At 32.8% G+C, this 27,837-nt stretch overlaps 3 protein-coding genes and 1 non-coding gene across 5 annotated transcripts; 1 reads left to right on the top strand and 3 right to left on the bottom strand.

The window, feature by feature from the left end:
* Positions 1-240: 240 nt before the first annotated feature.
* Positions 241-9,147, bottom strand: LOC125072182 (nucleosome assembly protein 1-like 1-B). Of its 2 annotated transcripts, none has more exons than XM_047682703.1 (9): positions 9,025-9,147; positions 8,546-8,653; positions 5,279-5,486; positions 5,022-5,176; positions 4,655-4,785; positions 4,348-4,508; positions 4,040-4,228; positions 3,495-3,617; positions 241-1,457 (listed from the first exon to the last, which is right to left on the bottom strand). In XM_047682703.1, exons 2-9 carry the CDS (start codon positions 8,644-8,646, stop codon positions 1,338-1,340), a joined length of 1,188 nt encoding a protein of 395 aa, XP_047538659.1. In that variant the 5' UTR covers positions 8,647-8,653; positions 9,025-9,147; the 3' UTR covers positions 241-1,337. The 2 variants fall into 2 exon arrangements, with proteins under 2 accessions (XP_047538659.1, XP_047538660.1); XM_047682704.1 differs by lacking the exon at positions 241-1,457 and adding an exon at positions 1,603-2,758.
* Positions 4,849-4,933, bottom strand: LOC125072500. Its single transcript, XR_007119966.1, has one exon. It is a non-coding gene; the product is annotated as a small nucleolar RNA Me18S-Um1356 (small nucleolar RNA).
* Positions 9,148-10,100: 953 nt separating the features above from the next.
* LOC125072242 (RNA polymerase II-associated factor 1 homolog) lies at positions 10,101-15,778 on the top strand. Its single transcript, XM_047682770.1, has 10 exons — positions 10,101-10,277; positions 10,351-10,726; positions 10,840-11,129; positions 11,415-11,613; positions 11,944-12,126; positions 13,011-13,084; positions 13,941-14,126; positions 14,209-14,335; positions 14,567-14,761; positions 15,074-15,778. The coding sequence occupies exons 1-10, from the start codon at positions 10,210-10,212 to the stop codon at positions 15,128-15,130; spliced, it is 1,755 nt and encodes a 584-aa protein (XP_047538726.1). The 5' UTR covers positions 10,101-10,209; the 3' UTR covers positions 15,131-15,778.
* Positions 15,779-17,537: 1,759 nt separating this feature from the next.
* LOC125072243 (T-complex protein 11-like protein 1) lies at positions 17,538-27,763 on the bottom strand. Its single transcript, XM_047682771.1, has 9 exons — positions 27,354-27,763; positions 26,996-27,196; positions 26,749-26,869; positions 25,257-25,463; positions 22,483-22,633; positions 21,867-22,030; positions 20,969-21,144; positions 20,321-20,487; positions 17,538-19,290 (listed from the first exon to the last, which is right to left on the bottom strand). The coding sequence occupies exons 1-9, from the start codon at positions 27,449-27,451 to the stop codon at positions 19,094-19,096; spliced, it is 1,482 nt and encodes a 493-aa protein (XP_047538727.1). The 5' UTR covers positions 27,452-27,763; the 3' UTR covers positions 17,538-19,093.
* Between the last annotated feature and the right edge of the window lie 74 nt (positions 27,764-27,837).

Here is a 27,837-nt window from a genome sequence, read left to right as displayed (position 1 = left end):
ATTATTTTCATTTCCATTTTTGAAAACGTGTATCGGTCAGATTGTTTCATCAGAAAAGTCGTAAGTGACATCCAATGGTTATTTATAACATTGTCTAGCAACTTAGATCACGTGTGTAGAAACTTCAGATCGTTAAGTAATATGTAACAACAAAATATATAAACATACCTTATATCATATCCAGGGCACTTTTTAATTCGAAAAGGTTAGTAATATAATAAACTTCAATAAAAGACAAAATTTAAAACTAAATTTATTTTAAAAATGTTGTGTACAAATATCCTAGTAGCTGGTGTATGCGATAACTCAACGCTTCTCAAAACTGGTTTTCAATCTGAGTTTTTTTGCACCTTACTGTGCTTTTTTTTATGCAACTTTGCAATATTTCGACATAAAAATGATTATATTAAAACTAGTATACAGTCTTAAAGACAGTTAAACGTTATGACAGCTGTTTACATAATTTACAGCAAATTCAATTACATCACAATTGTTTCGCTAACATTATTTAGAACCAAAATTGGTGATTTAAATAATATGATTATTCATTTGGATTAAATACTGTCAATGATTCGATATTATTAGCGATTTCACCATGATCGCATTTTCAAATAAGATAGAAACAGGCGGATAGATTTAATAAGAGAATAACGATATATCATTAACAAGAAGGAATGTTATCTTCTTTTTATTAAATTGAGCGCAACAAACTTGCACGTTGATTGATCACGTAAATAATGTATGTATGCTACATGCTCCTCATGTCAAATATCGACGTAAAACCTTGTAAAAATTTTGCAGAAATTATAATTTTTAAACAATTTATTTTAAAAGATGGGAGAATTTAACACAAATGTAAACAGACTGGCCTTTGAAACAGCGCAAAATAATTGGGTGCATTTTAACCAAGGTAGATTGATATCTACAGACATCGCACGTAGCTATTTAACATTTTTCCAAATAAATTAACGTATTCACATCTAGCGAAGGTTTATCGCAGCATAATCCGCACATGCGAACCGGCATCCACAGAAATTCTTGACAAATATTTTGCCTGTATCGGTACTTGTATGCACATATCTGTGGCTAGCGATAACTTGTCATTAGTCTCGCATACAAAAAAAATATGATTGATGAAAAATCTATCGAATTATTTAGAGATTATAAAAAGTTTCTCCGAGTAGACGTCTGCCGATAGATATGAATACGAACGTTATGCCGTCAGCCACGCATGTGCCCATAGGTACGAATCGACCCGAGTCGTTGCCCCGTTTGTAGTATTTTGCAATAGCACCAAGACGCGGTTTGAGAACGGAAATGAGTGCCAGCGGCGGGCGCTACTGCTGCTTGCACTCGGCGGGCGAGTCGTGCTGGCCGCTGGCGGCGTGCTTCTTGGCGCGCCTCCGCGGCGCGGGCTCCTCGTCCTCGCTCTCTTCCGTCGAACATTCCTCGTCCTCCTGATCATAGAGTTCAAAATCAATTCCGAGCAAACACACTCGTTCGCTAAGTCGCCTAATTACGTTAATTCTGCAACCATCTGCTCGCCGTCGTTTACCGAAAATTAAATCGCATGCAAGAAAGGAATAAAATAAAACACATGGATAAAAAGCTTACAATTTTAATGTCATCGGTACGACATCATGCCAAAAACATAAAAGCCATAACCATATTATGTAAAAACTAGCTCGAGCTGCTATGACGTATTATTATGCTCACTTCGATAGAAAAGTTACATAAATAAAAAATATACATCTATATTCCGACCTAACTATTGTTTAGTCATTAATACATCTCCAAGAGAAAGATCACAGTTTGCAATGTTCTAGTGATGATAAAAATGCAGTTTGGCACTAGAGAGATTCAGAAAGATGCTCCGATCGAACAGCCACTGCGGGACAAATAGCCACGCATGGAATGACAAATTAAATTTCATTTAGTAGGAAACATTGAATAGCCTTAGAGAATATAATATCACATGAAATTTAAAAGTACACAAACGAATACGTAAAATTCGTAAACAAAAATACACACTATTACAATAATTAATGTATAATAATAAATAAAAAACGAGAATTGTATAACTATTCTAGAAATGCAATATAGGTTTTCGTAAACATGTAACCATTATCATGCATTACAATTAAGGCACCATTACTCTTCTCGCTTCAGATAGACAAAATATAGCGCTCTTTGAGCTCATTTACACAACAATTCGCGTCTAAAACATATTTATCTACTTCTAGGGATAAACCATGCATAAACGTAACAAAAATGCGAGAAGTATATCTTAATTAAAGTCTAGCGCTCAAATACTAACAATTTTTAAACGAATATCCAAAAGAAATCGGAATTCATGCGGGAAATAACTTTAGAATTTAATTCACTTCTAAGTGACTGAATATTGTCATTTTAATGGTCAGTTATAAAAATTCTAGAGCAGATTTCCCGGAGTATTCCATCTAGAGTATTAACTTATCGCCCTGCGAGATATAATTTAGATTATTTTTGGTACAATAAGTTTTTGATATGGGACAGATATGATCGCGCCAAAGGCAAAGCCACACTCAATTGTGCATAAGAGTCGTCCAACGGTCTAAGGTCGAACAACCGCTGCCGCAGTTTGTTCGAACCTAGCGCGCTTAGTGGCTAGTTGCTAGAACGCTAGTAAACGCTAATGGTGGGCGGAAAGGGTGTTGCATCAATCCTCCGCGTCAGAAACCTCCTCGGTACCAGAGTCCTCGTCAGAGTACGAATCCTCCTGAAAACAAATATACCGCTTTTGGTCGAGCCGCCAACAATCTAACCAGACGGAGATAGTGGTATTTGTGTATGTGAATTTTGCCACACTAATTAAAACTTTCTGCCCAGATGTAGCTCAACCTATTTAATTTTATTTATAACTTATACAATTCAAAACTTTATTCCATGGAAATGCTTAACTTGGTAAAATGAACTTGTAGAGTAATCAATTTATTTTTATTATTTCTGAGATTGAGCTACTCTTGGTATGATTTCTAAATTAAAATCAAACCAATAATATAAATATACTGTACCTTCGTCTGATTTTGATGTGAAGGCTGGTCTAATTTTATAAGAGGCACTAAAAACTCTACCATGCACATAAATAAAGCATGTGGCTACCAGATGGCTGTAGAATTTGTTTTATTTCATGCTTATGAAGATTAGCCGAAAATACTAGTTTGTATTACTTATACTTTTAATGAGAAGCAAGTTTAATATGTTAAAAGAAAAATAAATCTAGAAGAATGATGACAGAGTTTTGAACATAATTGCTATATAGATTTTTTTTTTATAAAATTAATGTCTGTGTGTGTACACAGGATAAGAGAATTTATATTAGAGATCTAAAGCTGTGTACTTATAACTACATCTTATTAAAGACTATATCACAGCTATCTTTTATCATAAGTAGGGCGACTTGAGATTCTTTAAGTGTTATCCTGTGTGCACAGTAGTATAACGTCGGAACCCACCTCCTCCTCGTAGTCGTCGTCGTCGTCCTCGTCGAGCCCCTCGCCCGTGTACAGCAGCACGGCGCGCGACACGACGCGCTCGCGGATGTAGTGGCCCACTTCGAAGTCGGCCGTTAGCAATGCCTGCAGGGAGAGACACCGATATATTACTTTACCAAATATAATATTATTCAATAAAAAATATCATAGTATAGAAAATCAAAAACAATGAAAGTGCGCTCAGTTGACATTAATATATATAAATGAATTGCCTACTACGTTCGACTAATGACTAGCTTTTAAGGCTGCAGATCCCGAGATCCTGGGATCTATCCCCAGGTGGAAAATCAACAAAAGCTTATTTAACTTTCCCAATGAGATGGTTTCACTAGAAACTTTTGGAACTACGCAGTGCTTACACTCCGATGCAGCTAAGAGCACTGAAATTCATCACTCCTATAAACTCTACCATGCAGGGGTATTTCAATGTATATATTTTTTAGTTACATATTTAAAATTATTACAAATGTAAAAATACATTCAGTGTAAACATAGTTTTGACATACCTGTGTATCTGAAGCTAGGGTGGAATTGGGGTCATCGGGCATCAGAGGTGGGGAGAAGAAGTTGAAGAATGAGTCGGCTTGAACTGACTTGGTGACTGTGCGAACTGAGCCTCGGGACTTGTGTTTCTGTTTCTTCTTTATCGTCTTTACTGTTACATTTTTGCCTTTTTTCCAGTTGATTTCACAGCCCTATATGACAAATGATTTTGTTTCAAATGTTTAACCTTTTTTATTTTATTTTCTTATGGTTAATCATATCAATGATAGAAAACATGTTCATAGTACAATAAAAAAATTTTTTTTATTACCTTGCATGAGTAAATTTCTGGACCTTCAAATTCCAAGGGACTTTCCTCGTCCGGTTTACACTTCATGGAGTACTCTTTTGTAAGAATTGTGTTTGTGAAGTAATCATTGGGTGCAAAGTGGAACTCGAGGGTGAAACCAATGGGATCTTCATGCATTTGCACTGTACAAAGAAATATCTTATTAGAAATTTACTTTCTAAATGTTCAGAAAACAGTAATGAAAACCATTTTAAAAAAAAAATCATAGGAAAAGTAAAATTAATGACATATTTGCTAAAACTTGTTTTTTTTTTAATACACCACATACCTTTAATATCCTGAAGACATTTAATAATTGGTTCATCATGATCTTGCATCATTTCACACAGCATGGAAACATTTTTAAATATATTATACCAAAAGTCTGGGATGCCCTTTACATTGGGGTCCATGGGTGGCCTGCAAGAGATATGAACTAGTTACAAAGAGGGTAAATATAAAAATATTATTTTGACTATTTACATATTGCCTCAGTTGGTGATGCATGTTAGAGAAATCGATCATGATTTTTCAGAAAATGGTGTAAGTGTGTCATCATAACAAATTATTTACAGTTACTTAATGCAACTGCATTTGCTCTATCAGACAAGAATATTAAATAATATATGTAGCACAATGTATCAAACACTACTAACTCTGCTAATTTGTTTTCTTCTTTCTTCTCGTCACTATCAGCAATAGCAGCATTTTGAACACTACGAGCTAATTCCTCCTCTTCAGTTTCATCACGCCAAGGGTTAAGACACTCATCATCATTTGGCTCATAAGAACCATTTACTATTTGAGCTCGCTGGAAAATGACATTAGATTGTTATTCGAAACACAACATTTAAGACAATTAACAACACAATCCATGCAACTGTCAATTTTTATTTGGTATAAATTCTCTCACCTTTTCAAACAGCGGTTTATACATTTTCTCGTATTTACACTCTAGCGCGTGAACCTCAGAGTAGAACTTGGCCTCGATGTCTACAAACTCTTTCTGAAGAGACCGGAGTGCGCGAATTCGTCGACGCACGTTGGGAGGTAATGAAGCCATCGCTTCAGCGTGGATGCGGTTGGTGATAGCAACTAGCATCTCGTTTCTAGTGATGCCACTGTTCAGGAAGATAATAATTACTTGATTAAAAATAAAAACTGGCGCCAAATTTCAGGTTTATAATGTAAGTTGATAATAAGATGTTTTAGCTTGAAATATGGATTGTTGCTTGGTTTCTTATTTTCATAAAATAACAGTAAAATGTCAACTGTTCATAGTTTAGATATAGAATTGTATATATCGATATAAGTAAAATTGGGCCTACCCGTGTTTCAAATGAATGCACATAATAAGCATGCATAGGGGGGATTAGACTCAATCCTGTAATGACTAAATTTAAAACTGTAAATTTAGCTAGTTAAAAAATGGATTAATTTATCGCATGACCCAGTTTCATGACGGGCGATGAATCCATCACAATTTAACGCATGTTTAATTTGGTCACGAGATTAAATTTTACAAGGTTCCAAAATGCGACTTGTGACTTTGAGATTATGTATATACAGAAAACAGGTTTTAATATCACTTTAACAACGGCGATCGATAGTAACTATCCAGAAACGTTTCGAGTTAAAAATAACTCGCTTAAAGTCCGCGCATAACGTAAAAAAAAAAATTTCATTAAATACTTGGTTTATATTTCGGAGTATTCAATCTCAGTGATATGACAAACGACAATCGGAAGTCATCTGGACATACAGAGCAAAAGAAAGACATTTGTCGTTCGCATACTAAGGTCCACCGTTAGGCGTATCCTTTATTGTCAATACAATATTGTCTAATGTCTGCTGTCTACCACTATGGTAAAATTACGTGCATCTGTTTTTACATACATTTGTGATAGTATGTATAGCTCAAACAGCTAGTCCTCCCTTGAGAATGGTTGTCGTGGCCGTAATCGGTCAGAAAGACATCATTGTGTTAGGGTTATATGTAATTTAAAATAAAATTAGCCAATATTATAGTGACTTAATATAAATACAGTAAAATATTTTACTTAACTTTCTATGAATCGGTTTGATTAGCATTTTTATGCTCCAATAGTTTTGTATCTCACTGAAGTAAAATATTGCTGTTATTATTAAAGTTACCGTATATTATTTACGTTCTCAAAGTCAATGTCACATCTACAATTTACATTCATTTGTAATAATTATCAGAGTAAACATTTTCTGATGTAGTTTTCTTTCAGAATACAATATTTTAAATTAATATATATATTAATCTCACCATTCATTTACTAAAATTAATTTAATCAACATCATTATAACATTTAACACGATAAATCATTGAGTGTATGTGTATATTTTATATACTTAGTAAATAGTCATTTGCTGTAATTTTCCCGTCTGCTAGATGGGAAAAGGGTCATGGCCATCTTTCGAGTTTGAATCACGGTATCACCAGCTTAAGGCATTGATCGTTAGAATAGATACACAGCAGTATTATTTTGGTTCCATCTGCCCAGGCGAGCGTACATAAATGCCTCTTAACTAATCAACTCATCTAAATTTCCTGTTTAATGATTGCCATCTGCCAATGATTGCCCTTGAGCGTTCTATCTGTTCTCTTCAGTTTTCAACGGATCACAAGATTTTTATTTAGATTACTTAATAGACAAACAGATTATGCTGTTTTTATCAAAATTGCAATTTTCCGTTTCATCTTTGTATTTTCAAAAATATATTTTTTTATTATGTTAATTCCACCGTAACATCGAAGCATGCCCAAATCAACTCTCCATCTACATAATATTTGCATTGTGATAAATATTTTAGAAAACTCAAGGACTCACTCGCGTTTGACTGTTACTACATGCAGCTCTACAAACGATTCCAAAGGCATTCAGACACGCGTGCCGTGAGCCGTCTGTTACCGACCAAGTAGAGCATGAAATGACTCATTGGTTCAATGACCCGTAATCTCAATCGATCATTACTTTTTTTACAACCAATTCAAACGTCGAGACGTTTTTGTGTATCTTTACTTAGATAATTTAAAATCATCGCTGTATAGTAATTTCAGAAAAAAAAAATCTAATAATACTAGTAGGTATTACAGATATTGTTTAGTAAAATAGTATTATAGAATAAAATATCTTGTGTTTAACCATTAATTCTTTCATGAATTATTTTTTAAATACATATAAAATATTTCAGGAAATTATTACGTAATGAGTATTTTTTTGTAACTTTATTTGAATTTGTTCCTAACAACGAATTTCTTGTTATAATTAATTATAAGAATAGTATATCTTATCGTAGTAATAAACATCAAAAAATTGTTTTTTTTTTGTACATATTATTCCGCAAAACAATCCAATTTAACACGTGGTAATTGGTGTTGAAATAAAAATGCGCCTATCAGCACGTTAAGCTGCAAATCGGTATTTATTTGAAACGTATTTTTGCTTTTAAACATTTTAATTACTAATTCATATGAATTGCTCTCCTAATTGAATATTAATAAAAAACCTTATGCGATTCGTGACACTCGCGTGTCATATAGCCTTATCGAAAAATAAAACTGGCGAAAATTCAAAAACTACAACTAACTTGTTTTTTAAGCTTATATATAGTGTAGTACTTAAGTTAGTTAGTTACTCAGGTTGTCATATCTAAACAAATAAACTTTACATTGAAATCTAGCTATTTATTTCCTCGTGTTATTCAGGTTTCCATGGTATCACAATTACTAAATACGTAGTAGGCTCAAGTAAGCTTCGTTTCAAAGATAGGAATGAGATTTTATATAATTGGATGAATCACAATGACTCACAATTGAGATATTCAGAATCATCTTATATGGTTAAAATTCCCTACACTGTTTCTAGGTTAATCAACGTAATATTTAATGTAATTGAATTAACCTCGAGAATAAAAATAAAAACGGTCAACACACAATCAATACGTAACAATACCGTCCCCTTCTACTTAAAACCAATAATAAAAATGAAATCGTAAATAATTTTATGCTATAAATAAAATTAATTTGTTAGAAGTGTGAAAAAACAAGAAACTCACAATTCAATACAAACACGTGTTTTATATCTTTCGTTGATTCAATGATGTCTATTTATACTCTAGTTAAAATGTTGGTTTAACGAGTCGTGCTTACCTTTTCAGCAGGTGTGCTGCTAATTCACCACCAGCAATTTCCTCCTCATCTCCTGTCTCCACTTCGGAAGTCGCATCACCGGCACGTTCCACGGAACCCATGTTTTATCTAAAAAAAAAAAAACGACAATTTTTTTGATCAATGATCTTCGCGCCACGTTGTCTTCCATCAGGATTCACGTTATTACAAATTTATTTCATGATAATACATTAAATAAGTAATTTCAAGCCTTTTGATAATATAAATTGTCACTTCATTTGCGTACTTCAAGATTTTTTTTATAAAACATAATGCGCAGTTCTCTTCCGATTCCTTTCAGTTGCCGACCACATGGTCGCATAATCATTTTGTGAATATCTAGATTGTAGAACTTCGAAATACTATAGAAAATGTAGCTACTACAGTTTAGTAATAAAATTATAATGTAACAATAGGCACTATCACTTATTAAAAGAAAATTTTACATTTTTACAACTTACCTCCTAGCCGACAAGACTTGTGAGAAAAGAAAGATGGCGGCGTTAAACTCAGTCAAGGAATGATGAGCGACCGGCGAATGAAAATGAAGAGCGTTAACGCATTATGGTATTACATTAGTTACGTTTCCGGAAGTAAATTGCCATTCTAAAAAATGTTGATCATGTGCAAGAGCTTCGTTTTATAAAAAAGCAGTATGGAATTTATGATAAGTTTCATATCTTCATTTATTCGTTTTAAAAGCAATAGGTGTAAGATTTAAATAGGATTAAACAGATAAAATTCTTAGTTGGGTTTATTTTAAATCTAATTCCAAGAAAAAGTTTAATTCAATACATATGAATATTTAAATATTATAGCAAAATTTCAGTTATATAGAATCAAATATTTTAATTTTAAAAATATAATTATTGCTCAAAGCCTCTTGAATAACAATTGTAGTGTTTCAAATAAATATATATAATATATTAGATTGATTGGAATCACCAGTTATTTAGAGAGACGAATTTCTTATAATTTCTGCTATAATAAATCACCTCATTAAGGTAGACAAAAATCATTAAGCTATATAAAAAAAGCTCTGTATATTTATTGTTTTGTTTAATATTTATAATTAAATACTACGGTGCCAAGCAGCAGCCTCGGATAAGTTCCATATAATATTACAAGGGATATTTGTATTCCTCGTTTTGCTGCTATGTTCATTGCAATTGTGAATAATCAATAATCACAATGAAATAGCTATATCAATTTTTGGTAGTTTACCTGGTTGTAAAACTTTGTGCAAACCTAGTACTTGTAAGTACTACCCACTAATAAATATATTCTACCGCCATGTGGCAATACTTAGCATTATTGTGTTCTGCATTGAACCGAGCCGAGGCGAGCCGGTGTAATTAAAGGCACAAGAGACATATCTGTTCCCAAGATTACTGGTGCATTGGAGATGCAAGGAATTTTTGAAAATATTGCTACGGTTTTAAAAATATACTAGACTTATTTTATAATCTGTCATGTATATTTTGATTATCTGTGTTTATTTTGGTTATCTGTTAACTCCAGATATTTCGATTGTCAAAACATTTTAACGCTGGTGATGCTGTTTAGTTTTAAGTTTCTCTTATTGTTATTGTGGAAGTAAGATAGAAATGTGTTATAAACAGGTATGAAATGCACTATAATTAAAAATGCCACCAACTGTTCAAACTAATGAGGCCGAACGCGAGAAGCGTCCTCAAAGGACAGGAGAAAGGAGGTTAGTTGGTTTTTTATGGAATAAAATTATATTCGGTTGTTTTAATGTTTATTGATTGTGTAATACATTTTAGGTCGGAACTTGTAACGCGTGTCAAATATTGCAATACCCTTCCCGACATACCATTTGATCTGAAGTTTATAACATATCCATTTCCATCGACGAGGTTCATTCAGTACAATCCGACGTCTCTAGAGAAGAATTACAGATATGAAGTATTAACGGAACATGATCTCGGTGTTCATATTGACTTGATAAATAGAGATATCTACCAAGGCGACGGCAATGCACAGTTAGATCCAGCAGATGAGAAACTTCTTGAAGATGACGTGCTTACGCCCCAAGATTCAAAGCGCTCTCGTCATCATGCTAAGAGTGTGTCATGGTTGCGTCGATCTGAGTATATATCTACAGAACAAACTAGGTTTCAACCGCAATCTATGGAAAAGGTACTACCAGCTATTATCTTCCACAGCCTGGATTATACCAACCTTATGTTATACTTGAACCATTTTCTTTTTGTAAAAACAAGAAATAATCATCTCATATTTGTAATTTTTAGGTTGAAGCCAAGGTGGGTTACAATGTCAAGAAAATATTTAGTGAAGAGACATTGTATATGGACAGAGATAGTCAAATTAAAGCTATCGAAAAGACCTTTGAAGATAATAAGAAGCCCATTGAGAAGCATTACAGTAAACCTGGCGTGACACCAGTGGAGGTTATGTCTGTGTTCCCTGACTTTGATATGTGGAAGTACCCTTGTGCCCAGGTCATATTTGATTCAGATCCTGCACCAGCGGATAAGAATATTGCAGGACAGATTGAAGCTATGTCTCAAGCCATGATTAGGTAAGTAGTATTTAAAATGTGAAATAGGAACTTATAAATTTGCAGATGCGTAGGCCCTCAATGGTCACTATAGAAATTGCATAGTTATAATGATATAATCTAAAATTACATAAAACTCTGATTATTTTTTTAAATGATATATTTGATAAATTAGATCATCAGATCTGAACTCAGATCCTGTTCATAGTTGTCCTTAAAAGAGACTTAGTTAAATGAGATAATTTTCATACTTTTTTGGTGTATAATTCCTGTATATTATGTTAAAATATACTTTATTATCTTCAGGGGTGTGATGGATGAAAGTGGCGAACAGTTTGTTGCTTATTGTCTACCCACAGAAGATACCATTCAGAAGCGAAGACGTGATATTGCTGAGAATATTCCTTACTTGGATGGTGACACATATGAATATAAAATGGCTAGGGAATACAACTGGAATGTCAAAAGTAAAGCCTCAAAAGGCTATGAGGAGAACTACTTTTTGGTAAGAAATAAATACATAGATTTTATGTATTACTTATATGATTTCATGCAAAATATTCATGATTTTAATTAGTCTATTCATATGTGTACTTATATGTAGTATAAATGTCAAAATTTGACTTTATTTAGGAATCTAAACATATATATGGGTTCATATACATATTTTATATATTATTTATTTATTTATTTATTTATTTATATTACCATAAAAAACTAGCCATTCATAAAAATTGCTTTAAAAAATAAACCATTAATGTAAATTATTGCATTAATAAAATATTTAATATATTCTATAAGATAAATATAATATATTTTTTATTTTTGTTTTTAGGTTGTACGCAACCATTGTATTTATTACAATGAACTGGAGACACGAGTGCGGCTCTCAAAACGACGAGCCCGCGCTGGTGCAGCAGCTCAGGCGTTGACTAGACTTGTTGTTACCCATAGGCCTCTGAGTGCTCCAGAACACCGTATGCTACGTTTGAGAGAGAAACAGCTGGAACCCCCGCAGGTTACAAAGCCTATTTATTTTATTCTATTTTTTATTTTCTTTTATTACCTAAGCTGACTGGCAAATGAGTCACCCATTTGCCAATCACCACCATCCATAGACACTGGTACTGTCATAAATTTAAGCCACTCTCTACATTGCCAATGCACCACAAACAATGGGATCTAAGATGCTTACCCTTACTCACTTACCCTTCAAACTGGAACACACCAAAATTGTATTACTATTTGACGATATAATATGTTTTTATATTAAATTTTAGTTGCTACTATTTTATTTAATAAATGTTATCATGACAGAGAATTTGAATATTGAATGGAAAACTAGATACATGAGTAAATAAGTATATTATATGTACTATGTTATAATGTGGTAACAGTAAATAAAGTGTTGTTAGTAATTTAGTGGATTATAAAAATATGAAAATCTCATTTCAATAGTCTAAATTTAAAGCAGGTGAAACCACAGAAATAAGTAAAGTAGGTACTAAAACTTTATAATAATATTATTGACTGAAACCGTCTTTGTCTTTGGAGAGCATCTCCATATTCTGGTTAAGGCATTATGAACATTGTTTTAGTAGTTTAATCAGTAAGTTACAAAGTAAAATATTACCTAATTAGAAATATTTATTTCATTTATGATTCAATTGTATGGTTGTTTCATTGTTCACTGTTATTTTTTAATATTTTATGGTTATTTGTACATTCCTGTATCAGGTGTCTACAATAAAGTGACTAAAAGCACTGGACCATTAAGTGGATTAACTAATACAAAAATATGTTTACAAATACGACTGATAAATCATGCATAATCAGGCTACTGTCTAGCTTTATAATGTTAGTATAGATTATACCTTAATATTGTTGTTAATTGACTTTTAGGAAGAGGATGAGGAAGAGGAAGAAGACGATGATGATGAAGAAGAAGAGAAACAAGACCGAAATGAAAAAGAAAGGTCAGTAACTGGTCATTAACATATGTTAAATCATTCCTTTCTCCTATTTATATATTTTTATACTTGATTCATTTTATAAAGTAATAGTTGAATCCGCAACTTGCAACTCTCCGCTTGTGACGAAAATGTTTCAAGAACTTTAAATCTTTTATATAAATTATTAAAGTTGTGTAATTAGATGTATCATTTTAGTATCTTTGTCTGCTTTTGTTTGTGTTTTTGTGATGATATGTGGAGGCTTGATTGGTTTTTCTATTTTTTAAATATTTTAATTAATTATTTAATGATAAGACATACAATCTTAGTTAATAATAAACAACAATAAACAACTATACTACCCCTTATCCGCAACATTTTTCATTCTTTGAGGCGATTTAACGAATGAAAAATTAGCATTTGTCCATCTTTGACTTATGGCTTAGCAGGGAAAGTGAAACAGACAGAGTGACTTTCGCATTTATAATAATAAACTGTTGAACTGGTTTACATGAAATTTTGTATGGAGATAGTTTGAGTCCCAGGAAAGGACATGGGCTACTTTTTTTTATTCACCTCTCAAGAAGTAAATTGTGGGGTGAAGTTTTAAAATTTAGCGCAGATAAAGCTACAGATTCAGCTAGTACAAACATAGAAAAGATTTATTGGTTTGGATACAAAAATGTTAAATTAATCTGTATATACATATTGACAAACTTCATATTATTTGAAGTTGGTCACACAACTTATTTTGTTACACAGTTTCGTTTTAAGATTATTCACTAATTTTATTTTACACTGTCTGATAATGTTTTGTAACTATGTAATGTTTTTTGTTTTCTGGCTTTTTAGATTATATATAAAAATATAATGATTGCAGATCACGATCCCGTTCGAAGTCAGTATCAAAATCACCTCAAGAGTCGGAGAAATCGAAGGGCTCAAACAGGTCAAGGTCGGTATCCAGAGGCCGATCGAAGAGCAAGTCGAGGAGTCGCTCTCGATCAGGTTCGGGGTCTAGGAAGTCGAGATCTAGATCTGGATCTGTGCAGTCAGCTTCTGGGAGGTATGTTGCGTGATAACCTTTTAAATTTTACTAATAAATTTGTTTGAGAAATCAATTAACATATTTTATCTATTTTTTTAAGATCCGCTTCGGGCCGGTCTCGATCCGGTTCACGGGCCTCGTCCCGCGCCAGCTCGAAGAGCAAGGGTTCGCGCGCCAGCTCCACCAGCAGACGAGGCTCTAGAGCCAGTTCTAAGGCTAGCAATAAGGTAAGAGCTTAAACTCTCTCTTTTTAGTTTTATTTTTTTAATAACAAACATATCATAATAGTGAAAACCATTCACGCCAGTGTATTGTAGATTGTGACATGTAGCTACTACATAAAGTCTGAAACATCATAATGTAAACTTAAAATCTTGTTGTGTTAAAATTAGTAAATAGTACAAGATTTTCTTGTACTATTTACTAATTAAAATTTTGACGATACGATTTCATTGTAGGGTTCGAAAGCCTCATCGAAGGCGAGTTCCCGAGCTTCGTCTCGAGCGAGCAGAAGATCTTCCCGTGCGTCTTCCAGGGCATCATCGAAGGGTTCAGGTTCTAAGGCATCTTCTAGGGCCAGTTCCAGAAAGAATTCCCCATCCGGGAGCGGCTCCGAACGATCTAGAAGTCGTTCTGCCAGCGGGTCGAGACAAGTAAGATATCCTAAATTTATAAAAATCTTTAAATTTGCAAAAAACTGAACTATGTAATCACTAGTTGGGGTCAATTCTCACAGGGAGAGACGCGGCGCGGCGAGCATTTACAGTGTAAAATAATTTTAAACTTTATCTACATAATTAAGTACATAATTAATTATTAAATTAATTATCTTTTTCATTAAATAACTTAATATTCATAAAAACTTAGACCAAAATACCCTTTTGAATATATTGGAATTTTTACGTTATATTTCAACTTTGAAACTTGAAACAAAGTAAGGTTTATTAAATAAAAATGGTTTACAGGGTTCCCGTAGCGGATCTGCATCCAGCGCGTCTTCACGACACAGTGGCTCTGATTAAATTATCTGATAAATATAATATGTTTACTGACTTCAATAAAACAATTATTATAAACAAAAATATATATTTTTTATCAACATAATTTCTTCATTAGATGAGGTGTACTCTTTTTATGACTGTTTATATTTCTCAAGGTGTACATTCATCTTCTTGTAAATTGACGATCCAAAACTTAAAAAATGTATAATGTAATGCATTGTGAACGAAAATGAGTTAACTTTGGTATATCGTTGTAAATGTAAGCATCATTTGATAGCCGGATATAAAAGGAATTTATTATATCACGCTACTTTAGTTTTGAAAACTACCGGCACACATTTGAGTGAGCCACTTTTACTACAGGCATAAAATCTTAGTTCCCAAGGTTGGTGGCGCATTGGCAAGAGATTTTTTTTTTAATTTATAACTTACGCAAATGTCTAAAGGCCGTGGCGACCACTTACCATCAGGTAAACATACCCGTCCGGGTAAAAACATTAAAATAAAATCAAAGTTAACTGATGTTGTTTTTTTTTGTTTGTTTTGGGCTTGCTAAGATCAAACTTGCAATCTTCGTTTTAATGTCTTCTTGAAATATCAAGGTGTTAACTTGTGCATCTTATATATCTAACGTGAAGAGGTATATAATAAATAAACAACAACTGAGGCTTTGTTTGTTTTATTTGCACATACAAAAAAAGTACATCACATTTTTATAAATGTTTGTTCCGGTAATACATTGTGCTCTATCTAATAAAATTAATAAACCACGAGGTTCTCGTAATGAAATCGTTATATTATATAAATCCATTATCTTATTTTAAAAGTAAAACATTGATTTTTATTCACACTCGAATGTTAATTGTGTTGTTATTACTATGTGTCAGAAGATTGTACGTAATATTTTCGGTATTGAATAAAATTACCCTAGGCGCATGATCACGCACTATATTCCAAGGGCAGGAGTAAACTTAAACAAACTCAGGCGAATTGTAGCCAGGACCGCTAGCTCATTCCGGGGCGCTAGGGATTCCCCGCTGGACATTTTCTACCCCCTCTATGTATATAAATTGTTTTGTTGTCGGACGTTAACGATTGTAGCTCAGTGGTACTATTACGGTTATAGCATAACTGTTGCTATCAAATATTTGTTGCGGATTGATAAATCTGTATTATGGAGTATTATGCTACTGCATACATCAATATTACTGATTTATATTTTTTTGATTTGATTTTGTTTTATTTGATATCAATGTACTACAAACAGTTCATGATGAATATATATTTATATATAGCACAGCACTATTTAATACCAATTCCATAATTAATACCAGTTTACGGTCTTAACCATGTCACGGTCAAAGACGTTTATGATTCGCGGTTAAAATGAGACTTCGATCTTCGCCTCACGAATTAAATAAAAATATCAAACCGGCCCATTGGCCAAAAAGCTTTGACTGGTTAACTTATATTAGACAAAGGAAGCACTTAACCATGTTATTACAATATTCATTTAGGATATACATTGGAGTACAAACATTTCATTATCAAAATAATTATAACAATCACACAATAAATGCAATAAGACGTTAGGAATAAACAATTTTGATATATCAGTTCTCAATTTATACTACAATTAAATTAAAAAAAAACTATCATTAAAGAGTATATAATGCATTGTTTTAAATTAATATGCTTTGAACGTGCCGATGAAATGTTATTGGTTTTTTTTGGCGAATTCTCAGTAACAGCCCATTTGGAATTTAGAAGTGTGTACACTCTCGTTCCTCGGAAAGGACGTAAAACCAAGTTCTACACCTGAACTCCTTCCGTTCCTGTTAGATTTTCCGTCTCAATGGACTATGAGAGAGGAATGGAAAGTGCACCTGTGTTTGCGCCCACACAAGAGTACTATAATATGTGCTGCGTAGTTGTCTGATTGCTTTCATGGGAGAAATCGGACAAGAGGAGATAATTTTCATAAAAAATGGACGAGTAAATATTATTTATTAAAATAGTGATTTTGAGTTAAAACTTGGTTAAAAATACCTACACTTGATTAAAATAAGTGATTTTCGATAATTATTGTCACCTATTAGCATGTTTCGTTCACAATAATTGTATAATAGCAATACGTAATAAATAATTTGATGCCATTAATATATTTTTTCTACATAAACATTATAATTTACTATTAATATAATTTTGAAATGATTTATAGTAAAATTCATAATTATGGCCATAATGATTATATAACATTAACTTTTTTATAAATCCATTTGCAAAATAAAACGGGCATGTATACTTTTCTGTACAACTATGAAAAGGCGATTTATTTTCCGATAATTGTGTGACGTGGACCGATGTAGAATGGAGCAAGATTTTACTTTCTAACGAAGAATCTTTTTATTTGGTGAGGATCGACGTCGTAAAGTGCTAAGAAGACCAGGAGAGTGTTATGTAGAGGTACGTTTCAAAGAAATTAAGTCGTACGGTGGACGCTCTGCCATGTTTTGGGCTGGCATAACTTCTGAAGATCGTACTAAGTTAGTTTTCGTAGAATGGCTATCTAAATGCACAACGCCACATCACGGAACTCCTAATTCCTCATGCACAATCAGGGTTAGCTGTTACAGGAAGTGCTGCGTGTTAATGGACGAGACTGCTCGAGTACTTTGGACGGGCGACGTAGACTCTTACTTTTTAGAAGTCGGGATCCGCTGTTTTGATTCGCCAGCACGAAGTCCCGACATTAATCCCATTGAGACCCTGTACCCACAGAATACTCCCCTAGACCTCACAAACAACCTCGTCCAAAGCATCCGAAGACGAATTGTAGCAGTTATTTCAGCCAGAGGAGGCCACACTCCAAATTTTTTTTTTGGAACTTATAATAAATGAAGGAGAAATTCAATTGAAGCTTTTTTTTGTCAAAATGACTAATTTCTTAAAAATTCAAATAAAAAAAAAATGAAAATCGACTTAATTATCAAACAAAAATGTTTTTACATCAGTAAATAAAATTATATATATATATTCTATATTTATTGTATTGCATATAATCCCTTTTGCAACTGTTAATACTAAAATTACTTGAATAAATTAAAAGTGCCCGTTCTTTTTGCAAAGGAGTTCATATCGGATTGAGTTTCGCTTTGATAAAACATACTGTTTACAATATATCTTTTAAAAGTTAGAGTTAGTCTGTAATTTTAATATCATTTATGTGATTTTATTGGGGTGAGTTGGGGCAAGATCGACCATGACGGCGAGACAAAATTTCGGGCCGATTTGATCACTTACTATATATATATATATATATGTTATTTTCCAGTCAATTGAAGCAGTTTCATTAGCTAGCAATGCCTGCGGAATGAAATTTCAATCGGTTCGATCTTACCTAAAATCACCCTACTGTACTATAGGATAATACAACTTTGCTTACTTTGAAAGCGAGTTTTTGTGACAACAATATTTTTACACTAAAAGCTTTCAATTTTTAATAAGATTTTTTTTTTATAGGGAACTTGTTACAGCGCTACTTGGGAGTAGGAGCGACTCGTATGAAAACAGCATGACCCATCATGCCCTCTCCGCCCACTACCTACCCCCTACTCCCTTGTGTGCGTACACAATATACCTCGTTACTATAATTTTTTATTTTAATAATAAGAAAAATATATTTTTTTTAGTATCGAATCTCTTTTCTTTCATTATAAATTCTGTAAATAGACATCAATTTCGATATTTCACGTTTACCGGTCGTCGCGTGACGGCCACATTTTTTTTTTTTTTAAGTAGATTGAAATAGTTATTGGGTGTGTTAACTGACCACACAATACAATATTAGTAATAACTAATTAGTACTACGACCTTAGAGAGTGGAAATAAAATAAATATTAAAAATTGTAATCGATTATTTTCTTCATTAAAATATTTGTCAACTCGACGTTGACAGTGACATTTAGAAACAGATTAAAAATCCTAAGTCTTACTTAACTCCTCCTCAATAATCTCGAGGTAATGTTGTGTGAAGACAGCTTTATTGTGCATCACGCAACGAAGCAGAGTACCGGAGACTGAAGTCAGCTCCTTGGTGAAGGCGGACAGGCCCACGGGTATCTGGCGAGAGCCACCCGCGCATACCAGTATCACCTTCAAGAATTCCATGACTCTTTGATCTGTGGATAATATTTACATGTTTGTTTGTAATAAGCTGCCCCGTCATAATACTCATCGTCCTGTGTACATTGTTGTAGAGCTTTGTACAAGTCAATTTAAGTACCAACTACTGATTAGTCATTCTACAAGTAAACAGCAGCATTGCTCTAGCATCGTAGTATTAACAATCAGCTGAATCAGTGAAAACAATATTCAACAAAATGTATGGACTTAAACTTTAAAAATAAAATATAACAAATATAGTAAATTCTATGCAAAAAAATATGAATGCATATGCAATAACGGCCTGTAAATTTCTCACGGCTGGGCTTAGCTGGGTATTACACCACGCTGCTCCAATGCGGATTGGTGGATTCACATGTGGCAGAATTTCTTTGAAATTAGACACATGCAGGTTTCCTCACGAAGTTTTCCTTCATCGTCGAGCACGAGATGAATTTCAAACAAAAATTAAGCACATGAAAATTCAGTGCTGTTTGAATGGCTTTGAATCCGCAATTTAAGTTAAGATGCACGCGTTCTAACCACTGGGTCATCTCGGCTCTATGAATGCAAATGCAATCCTTTTAAATCTCAACGAAAAAGTACTGTCGCATTCCAGTCAATCACGCTGACTGGACTTCATAAAACCATTAGTATCATACCATTGATAAAAATATTAAGTTCGTGTGTATTGCATGGTAATCAAAGTCGGATTTAAAGTCCCGAAGGCCATGGTGCTACAATGAATGGCCTCTAATTATTTATATTACTAATTAATTTTAACATTTTCATCTCTGTCAGTCAGGTTTGTCTAAAACATGTTTACTCTTTGTAACGGTAACTTTTAAAATAGTAATTAGGTATATTATTATAATTTGATTATATCTAGAGAAACAAAAATTACATTAAAATTGTTAACACGTCCGAATCTCAGCTGTGGGGGCGACCCCGGTTGCCCTCCCCAAAGTCTGGTCCTGACGGTCCTAACGATGTTGACTTTTTGCTGATTGCCCATAAATATGAGTATTATAAAAGTTAAGTACTCACGAACAATCTGTCTCACTCGGTGTTCGGGATCTCTGAGCGATAGAATCTGAGTCCTGATAAGTTCTTTCATATCACTCGTTAACGGATCCTGGCCGAGATTTTCAAGGAGTTGTTCGGTTACCAGAATTACTTCTTCGGCAATTGATGGAAGCACGGCTTTCAGTTCACTGTAAATAAGTAGTTTATTATCGTTACCATAGTTATACCAACACATAGATTCAATTACTTAAAAAAAAATCTACATAAATAAGTAAAGCGTTTTGTAGTAATCTGTAAAATAAAAGGGCAAGGAATATTTCGTAGAAACATAAACAATTAAAATATATTCTTTATCAACAAGTAGGCTCATAAATCACTTTTGAATCACATTACAGTTTAGAATTAAATGCAAAGCTGGCACCAGGTTCGGAAAGAAGATTACAAGATACAAAGTAACTGTTTCAAGCACCATGGCTTGAAACAGAGTTCCGATACGACCGTTTCAAAATAATAACAAAACAATTTTTTGACTGATATCTAACACCAGGATTTATTAAATAATAATATGATTAATCTTATAATTGTTTTTAATTTTACAAATGGGACGTAGCAGATTGATCAGTGCGATCGAGATAACAGAATACTGTTGAATAAAAAAAAAACCCTTACATGTCATTGCTGGTCGTGTCTAGAATGATGAAGAGCTTTTCCTTAAGGCTTTGTTTGTGTTGCTCTTGGGAGTCCCCACCACACGAGGGGCTCACCAGCAATAAGGACGCGACACAAATGAGTCGGTACACTTGGGTACCGAGTTCTGTGAATCGAGGCTTGTCGAGCGTCACCGTCTGAAAAGACAATTTTATCTTTTAATTTTTGTTTCTTAGGGAAACGACATCCCAACACAACAGTAAAGGGTGAACGATGGTATAATATAAATATTACAAAAGATAATTAAAACAAATTCAATAATAACTCTAAATTGTATAATTTTCCTTTAAAATTATCTAAAGTGTTTTATTAAGTTTATAACGCCTTCTGAAACAACTGCTTACGGTTCATGTAATATAGTTTTACGTTTATAGGGCACTAATTTCTGCCCTTCTGACATCGCTGCATGCGAGGGGCATGTAAGGGTTGTTGGCAGTTAATGGTATTTAATATAATATATACATGGATATATATCATATTAATTAGGTAGGTGATCGAGCAAATAACACCTAGTGGTAAGTGGTCACCATCGCAAATAGATATTGGTGCCGTAATACTAACCATCGTCAACGCACCAACGACCCTGTGAACTAAGATGTTAAGTCCCTCGTGCCTGTAGTTACGACGAGCTAACTTTGCCCTCAGACGTAATTGCACAAAGGCCTACCACCAAATTAGTGTGATTAGATTCAATTTGTTTAAAATTCCAATCTTCTAAACACTACCAGTGGATGAAAAAGATAATATCATCACCTGCGCGAAACCAAGCGTAAAACGCGTTTAAAAAAAAAAATATATATATATATATACATATATGTACTTTCGTAAGTTTAAAATTTTCTTGAAAAACTACACATACCTCGGGATAGTTTTGAGATTCGTCCCATTCCAGGAGTTCTAGATAAGCTTTTGCTAATGTTTGTGCTGTGACGTTTCTTATAATATTGGGGTCAGTGACTGGCAAACTCAGACCAGACTTGTCGGTGTGCCGCAGCAGCCATTCTTTCGTATATTGCAAGCCATCTGAAATAAAAAAAAATAAAGTACAGGACGGAAAAGATTTTATATTAAAATCACTTTAATTTCAATAATTTTTGCTGGAATTTGTCTTGAATACAAGACGGCCAATAGGCTGGTGATACAAAAATTCTAAACTAAATTCGGCAACTGTTCAATCTTAACTACTAGCCAACTAGGAGATATTGTCGTTTACAATTTTGTTGTGTGTGCGTGTGAGTGCGTGTGAGTGCGTGCGCGTGCGCGCGGCCCGAGCCCGTTATACATTCCGGAGGCACGGAATTGTAACAATAGTAAATTCTCATCTCTCAGCTGCTGCTGACAATTCCTTGACAGATAAAATGACCATATAAAATTCAATCGACCCGACCTGGAATTCGAATCCCGGAATTCAGAAATATCTAGGGTTAATAATAATTTCTGGTATCTTTAATATCAAGGTATAATTTATTGATTACCTTCTGCCAGTTTTAACATTTCATCGAATTTCGCCCTCTCGTACTGTACGCTCTCCTGCTGCACGTGTGGTCGTATCATTGCTATTAGAGTGTTCGCAAGGTCTAGCTTTAGCACTTCCAATGTTTCAAGAATTGCTCGGAATATGTCCACCTGAAATTATTTTATGATAACACTTATTAATATACATATCTCTATATCTAAGTTTTTAAATACATTAATTAAACTGTTATTTACTTTTGTTTGAAATAAAAAATGAAGATTTAATAATATAGTATCATATTAAACTTAAAATAATATATCAGCTATTCTCGGAGATGCCAATTAATTTGAATGCCAATTAACCATTTTTACAACACGTTTTTTGAATAAATTGCAGTCTCATTCGGACTCTTGACGTCTCTGAGTAAAACTGTTTTAGTAAAATAAGGGCAACTGAAACGAAAATTAGTTATTCTTATCCATCAGTTCTCTATAACACAACTAAGTTATTCGATCAACTAGCAAAGTCAGATATGTTTAAAAGTATTCACTTTATACATATTTGCCATATTAGCTGAGCCTACCTACGCAAAATTTATAAAACTAACCGCACACAAATCCCCATTCATCCTCTTGAGGTATGAATTAAAAAAGTCTATGTCCTTATCCGGAACTCAATCTATCTATATACCAAATTTCATCTAAATCGGTTTAGCGGTTTAAACGTAAACAACAGACAGAGTTACTTTCACAATTATAATATTAGCAGAGATGAGTCATATTCATACAACACAGATAATATTAGACATATATGTCAGATATATGTGTTTTATTAGAGTTACCAAGTCCTTTTATGTTATAAACAGGTAAAAAAATAAAAATAATAACATGTGGAGAGTTTTACGCAGTGGTGGAACCTTAGATCTTTACGACATTGCCATAATTATGACTTATAATTATTCATTATAAATTTAAAAGCTTATAGGTCAATAAACTTTGTAACAATAAAAATGCATAAAGGTAACCCACGCACCTTACTGAGGAATAATTATTTTATGAGTCAGAATTTTGTGTATTCGGTATTTGCTTTTTAAATATGTTCGGATGTGGGTGGTTTAATAATCTGTATTGTTAAGTATTAGAACAATCACAAAGGTGGAAGACCTTATTACTACAGTTAATAAATTAAAGTATGAACAAACAACAACAAAAATAGTTCAATGGTAAAAATAAATTTAGATGACTAACTATTATATGGTTCAAATAAATTCAATTGAGCATGCAATAACTAAACATAATCTATACATTTAATAAAATTGGAGTGTCTAATATTTTCTACAATTTTTGTCTGTCTGTTTGTTCCGGCTAATCTCTGGAACGGCTGGACCGATTTTGACGGGACTTTCACTGACAGACAGCTGATGTAATAAGGAGTAACTTAGGCTACTTTTTTATTTTACTTTTTTATTTTTTTATTTTAGAATTATAAGTAAAATAATAATAAAGCCACGCTTTTTATTAAATTCAAACGCGCATAAAGTCGCTGGCACAGCTAGTAAATAATAATAGTGGTCCAGACGGAGCGCGCGGAATATAAAATCAAAAGCGAATTTCCGATTGTGAATGTAATCATTAAAAATTTAGAAAAAATTACTATCAACTTGTTTTTGGATGCTACCTGATGGTAAGTGGTCACCACCAACCATAGAAATTTGCATTGTAAAACATATTAACCATCCCTTACATTGCAAATTAGCCAAAAATCTTAAGAACTAAGATGTATGTCCTATATGCCTGTATCACTGACTGAAAAATGCGTCATTGATTTTTAAGTTTGACGTTTGTTGGAAAGTAGTAAAGTCGTAAACTATGAATATTTTATATGGAATATGTATATATTACAACTTGTGCACTTATTTATTTATTAATTATTTTTTTTTGTTTTATAGCTTGCTGCATTCCTTCCCCTTATAAACTCTTAACTGTTCCAACTTTTTTACTCCTCAATACATTGTATTAATATATAGATTATGAAGTACAAAAGTAGCACTTCTTTGGTATTCAAGAAACCCGCCATTTTGTACATCTAAATTGCGCTTTCATACTACGCATTAGCGTATATTGTTTGTTAAACAACCTGCTTGGAATACGGAAGGGTTGTCGCTTATGATTTCAATGAAATGACGAATATTTTAAAGTTTAAGAAACTATTATATCAAGCTTTACTTTTAACTATGTATAATGTACATATGTTTAATTTTATTAAAATACTTTGTTTTATTGGTTATTACATTTAATGAATAATAAAAATAATAATTTAAATGAACAACAAAGCAAAGGCATCCCGAGGATGCGACAACCCTAATTATTGTACATCACGATAGCGCGTAGAATTATAGTTGTTAACCTTATACCTATATACGAAGTGCCAGATGCTTGGGTTTATTGCAAAGTTAAAATAATTGTAATGCAAGTAAAAATACCAGTCATTTGTTTTGCTACTAAGTTAGTATCTAATCAAAAACATTGAGAGAGTTAATAATCAAACATAATGAGATTTAGACTGTCAATTTAACTAATTTCTACTAATTGATATATTTCTAACATTATTGACTTTTAAATTTATTTATATGAATGTTCGCACAGTTGCTAAAATTCAATTGTAATTAAATTATCAAACAGGGGAGTAATAAGTAATAAACTGTTTTCTCTTTGCCTATGTATAAATAGATTTTTTTTATGTTTAGGTGGCAAATGAGTATACATTAAACAATGATATATAAAATACACTCACTGTGTTAGTCAATGTAGTTATATTTTGGATCATTTCATCTCGGGCTGGAGCGGCAAGCTTGGCCATCAAGTCTATCACAAAGGTAGCATACTTTTGAAAGTCAAGGCTGTTGTTATCAGCTTGTTGTTTAATAAACTCCGTATCTAATACTTCTTCAATCATTTCCTTTATACGAGTGTGACGAGGAAGTAAAATGGAGAAGAGACCCTGAAATATAATATAAATTAATTAGATACTGTTTCCTCTTTATGTTAATCTTTAAATGTTTATATTGGTAATTTAATTATTATTATTGAAACGACATTGAAATATAAACAAAGAAATGTTCAATTTTCATTTGATATTAAATTATGTGTATAGTTGGCACAGTTATACAAAAATCTGTCTATGTAATGAACATTCTATTTTATGTCCTTTTGGTAAACATAAATATATAATATTATATTACTAAACATTTTCAAAGTCAGCACATGTCTATACAAATCATAACAATTACTATCATTGTGTCTAGCAAACTTACTGTTCATCAAAGTTTTAAAACCTAGTATAAATATAGATATATCGGATGTTTACATACACTTATATTGGGATAAATCTTGATATTGGGATAAGCAATGCTAGAAACTTATCATACTAACACTATTATAAATGGAATAAGGACAAGTAAATGATGATGCCTAAAAGAAGTGACTCAAATTATATCTACATAAATGAAAAAATATTAATATATAAATGTGATGTCTTCCTGACTGATTTCGACCATCCAGCCAATTACACAGGGCATACAGTGCACAAATGTGTTAGCAAATATAAATGCTCTCTTATAACCCGATGGGACCGCAATAACAACACAACAGGAAAGAGTACTGGCAAAGGATCAACAGGTTTACTTTTTACGAAAGAAAAACCCATACTTTTTAACAGTCTTATAACTTTGAAACCAGGGCCTCAGGATATGCAACCTTATATCTAGCCACTAGACCAAAGACAGTTTTGTAGGAGATAATAACATTGAAAAAAAAAAAATTCAATCTACAAAGAGAGCTGATGTTATTAGTAGTAGTAATTGTATAGTATGTCGTATTAACATTCAGTTTCTGGAATGCTTATCCAAGTTAGATTTACTAGTTTAACTAGATGCTGAATTCTCATTGGTTGCCTGTTGTGCCACTTGTCAGTGACCAATAAACAGTCAGATTCAATTGAACCTAGTTAATATTTCTTTGAATTGTATAACAGTGTATGTAGTGGATGCCAAATATATTACAGTGATGTCTAAAATTGAATTACAAAATATCAATTGTAATATTGCCTGCATATTAAATCACGCTAAATTTAATCAATAATAAAACAAAGGGTTGCCAAACACAAGGACATAACTACAGCAGAGATTACAAAGTTTGAATTAACTTAACCTTTCATTAGCTTTTCCAAAACTGGAGGTATATGCTTAAGGAAGGGAAATTTTTATTAACATAGTTTTTTAATTTACCTGCTTCACATCTTCAAGCAACACAAGGGCCTGTTTATGTTCAGGTGGATCGGAGTTTAATTGTTCACGCAAAATATCAAAGTATGCTTTGTGCATAGTTTCTTTAACCAACTTTTGATAACTGAAAGAGAGTTTATATCTGTTTAGATAAGATTGTATGAGTAGTTTACATATCATTTTATTGAATTAAATATAATAATAATAAATAAATATTCAATCTTTTGACTCATATGTTTATGTTTTATACCTATTATCTGGAGGTTCAAACGGCTCTAACATGAAGTCCTGATCAACAGCAATTTCATGAGCTAAAGCCATGTTCTGCATCCCATGAGCTGCTTTCATAATATCTTCCAGAGTGACGAAATTGGGGGGCGAGGCACCTGTGATTGTTGAGCCTTTTACTCTGAACTGAAGTGGCTCGTTTGTAAAGTAGCTGCGGCTACTACTGTTATGGGACATAATATTTGTATTAGTAAAAAATATTTTTTATTGCTAAAAATGTTTCATATAATGCCATTAGGAGTATTTTATTTATTTTTAATAAGAAATAGCTGATTTGTTCGCTTAGAAATGAAATATTATAACACAAGAAGCCAAATAACCTTGATCCAGTTGAGATTGGTAGCGAAGGAACTCTGATAATTTTCTTTTCTTTGTCATCTTGTGACTCAGAGCTACTGGGTTTCTCGCGATCACTCATGATGAAATCTTAATGCACACTGATCCAGGAACTTATGGTACAACCTTTTCAACCCATATAAGGCGGGGTACTTTAATACCAGACGTCAAAATCTTGTTTTTTTTTATAAAATTCACCTTGAGTCACACCATAACCCTACTTTTAAAACAAAGCGATGTGATGTGTGTCTATTGTAGTAATTTTTTCTACATATATATATTATAGGCTTCATTAAGCCTTTATTACAATTGAAATGATACTTAAAATTAATGTTTGTTGTATTTATCCTTTAATTTGTCGTACTGAACTGTTTTTATTCACTTGTCAATTTCTTTGCCGTCAATTTTAATTTGTCATTACTCATTGACATTTGTCAGTCCCGTTATGCTTAACATAATAATTTAATA

The sequence above is a fragment of the Vanessa atalanta genome, chromosome 21, assembly GCF_905147765.1.
Source record: "Vanessa atalanta chromosome 21, ilVanAtal1.2, whole genome shotgun sequence".
In the NCBI taxonomy this organism is placed as follows: Eukaryota; Metazoa; Arthropoda; class Insecta; order Lepidoptera; family Nymphalidae; genus Vanessa; species Vanessa atalanta.
The sequence above is the reverse complement of the archived record's forward strand: the minus strand, read 5'-3'. Positions and strand labels throughout refer to the sequence as shown.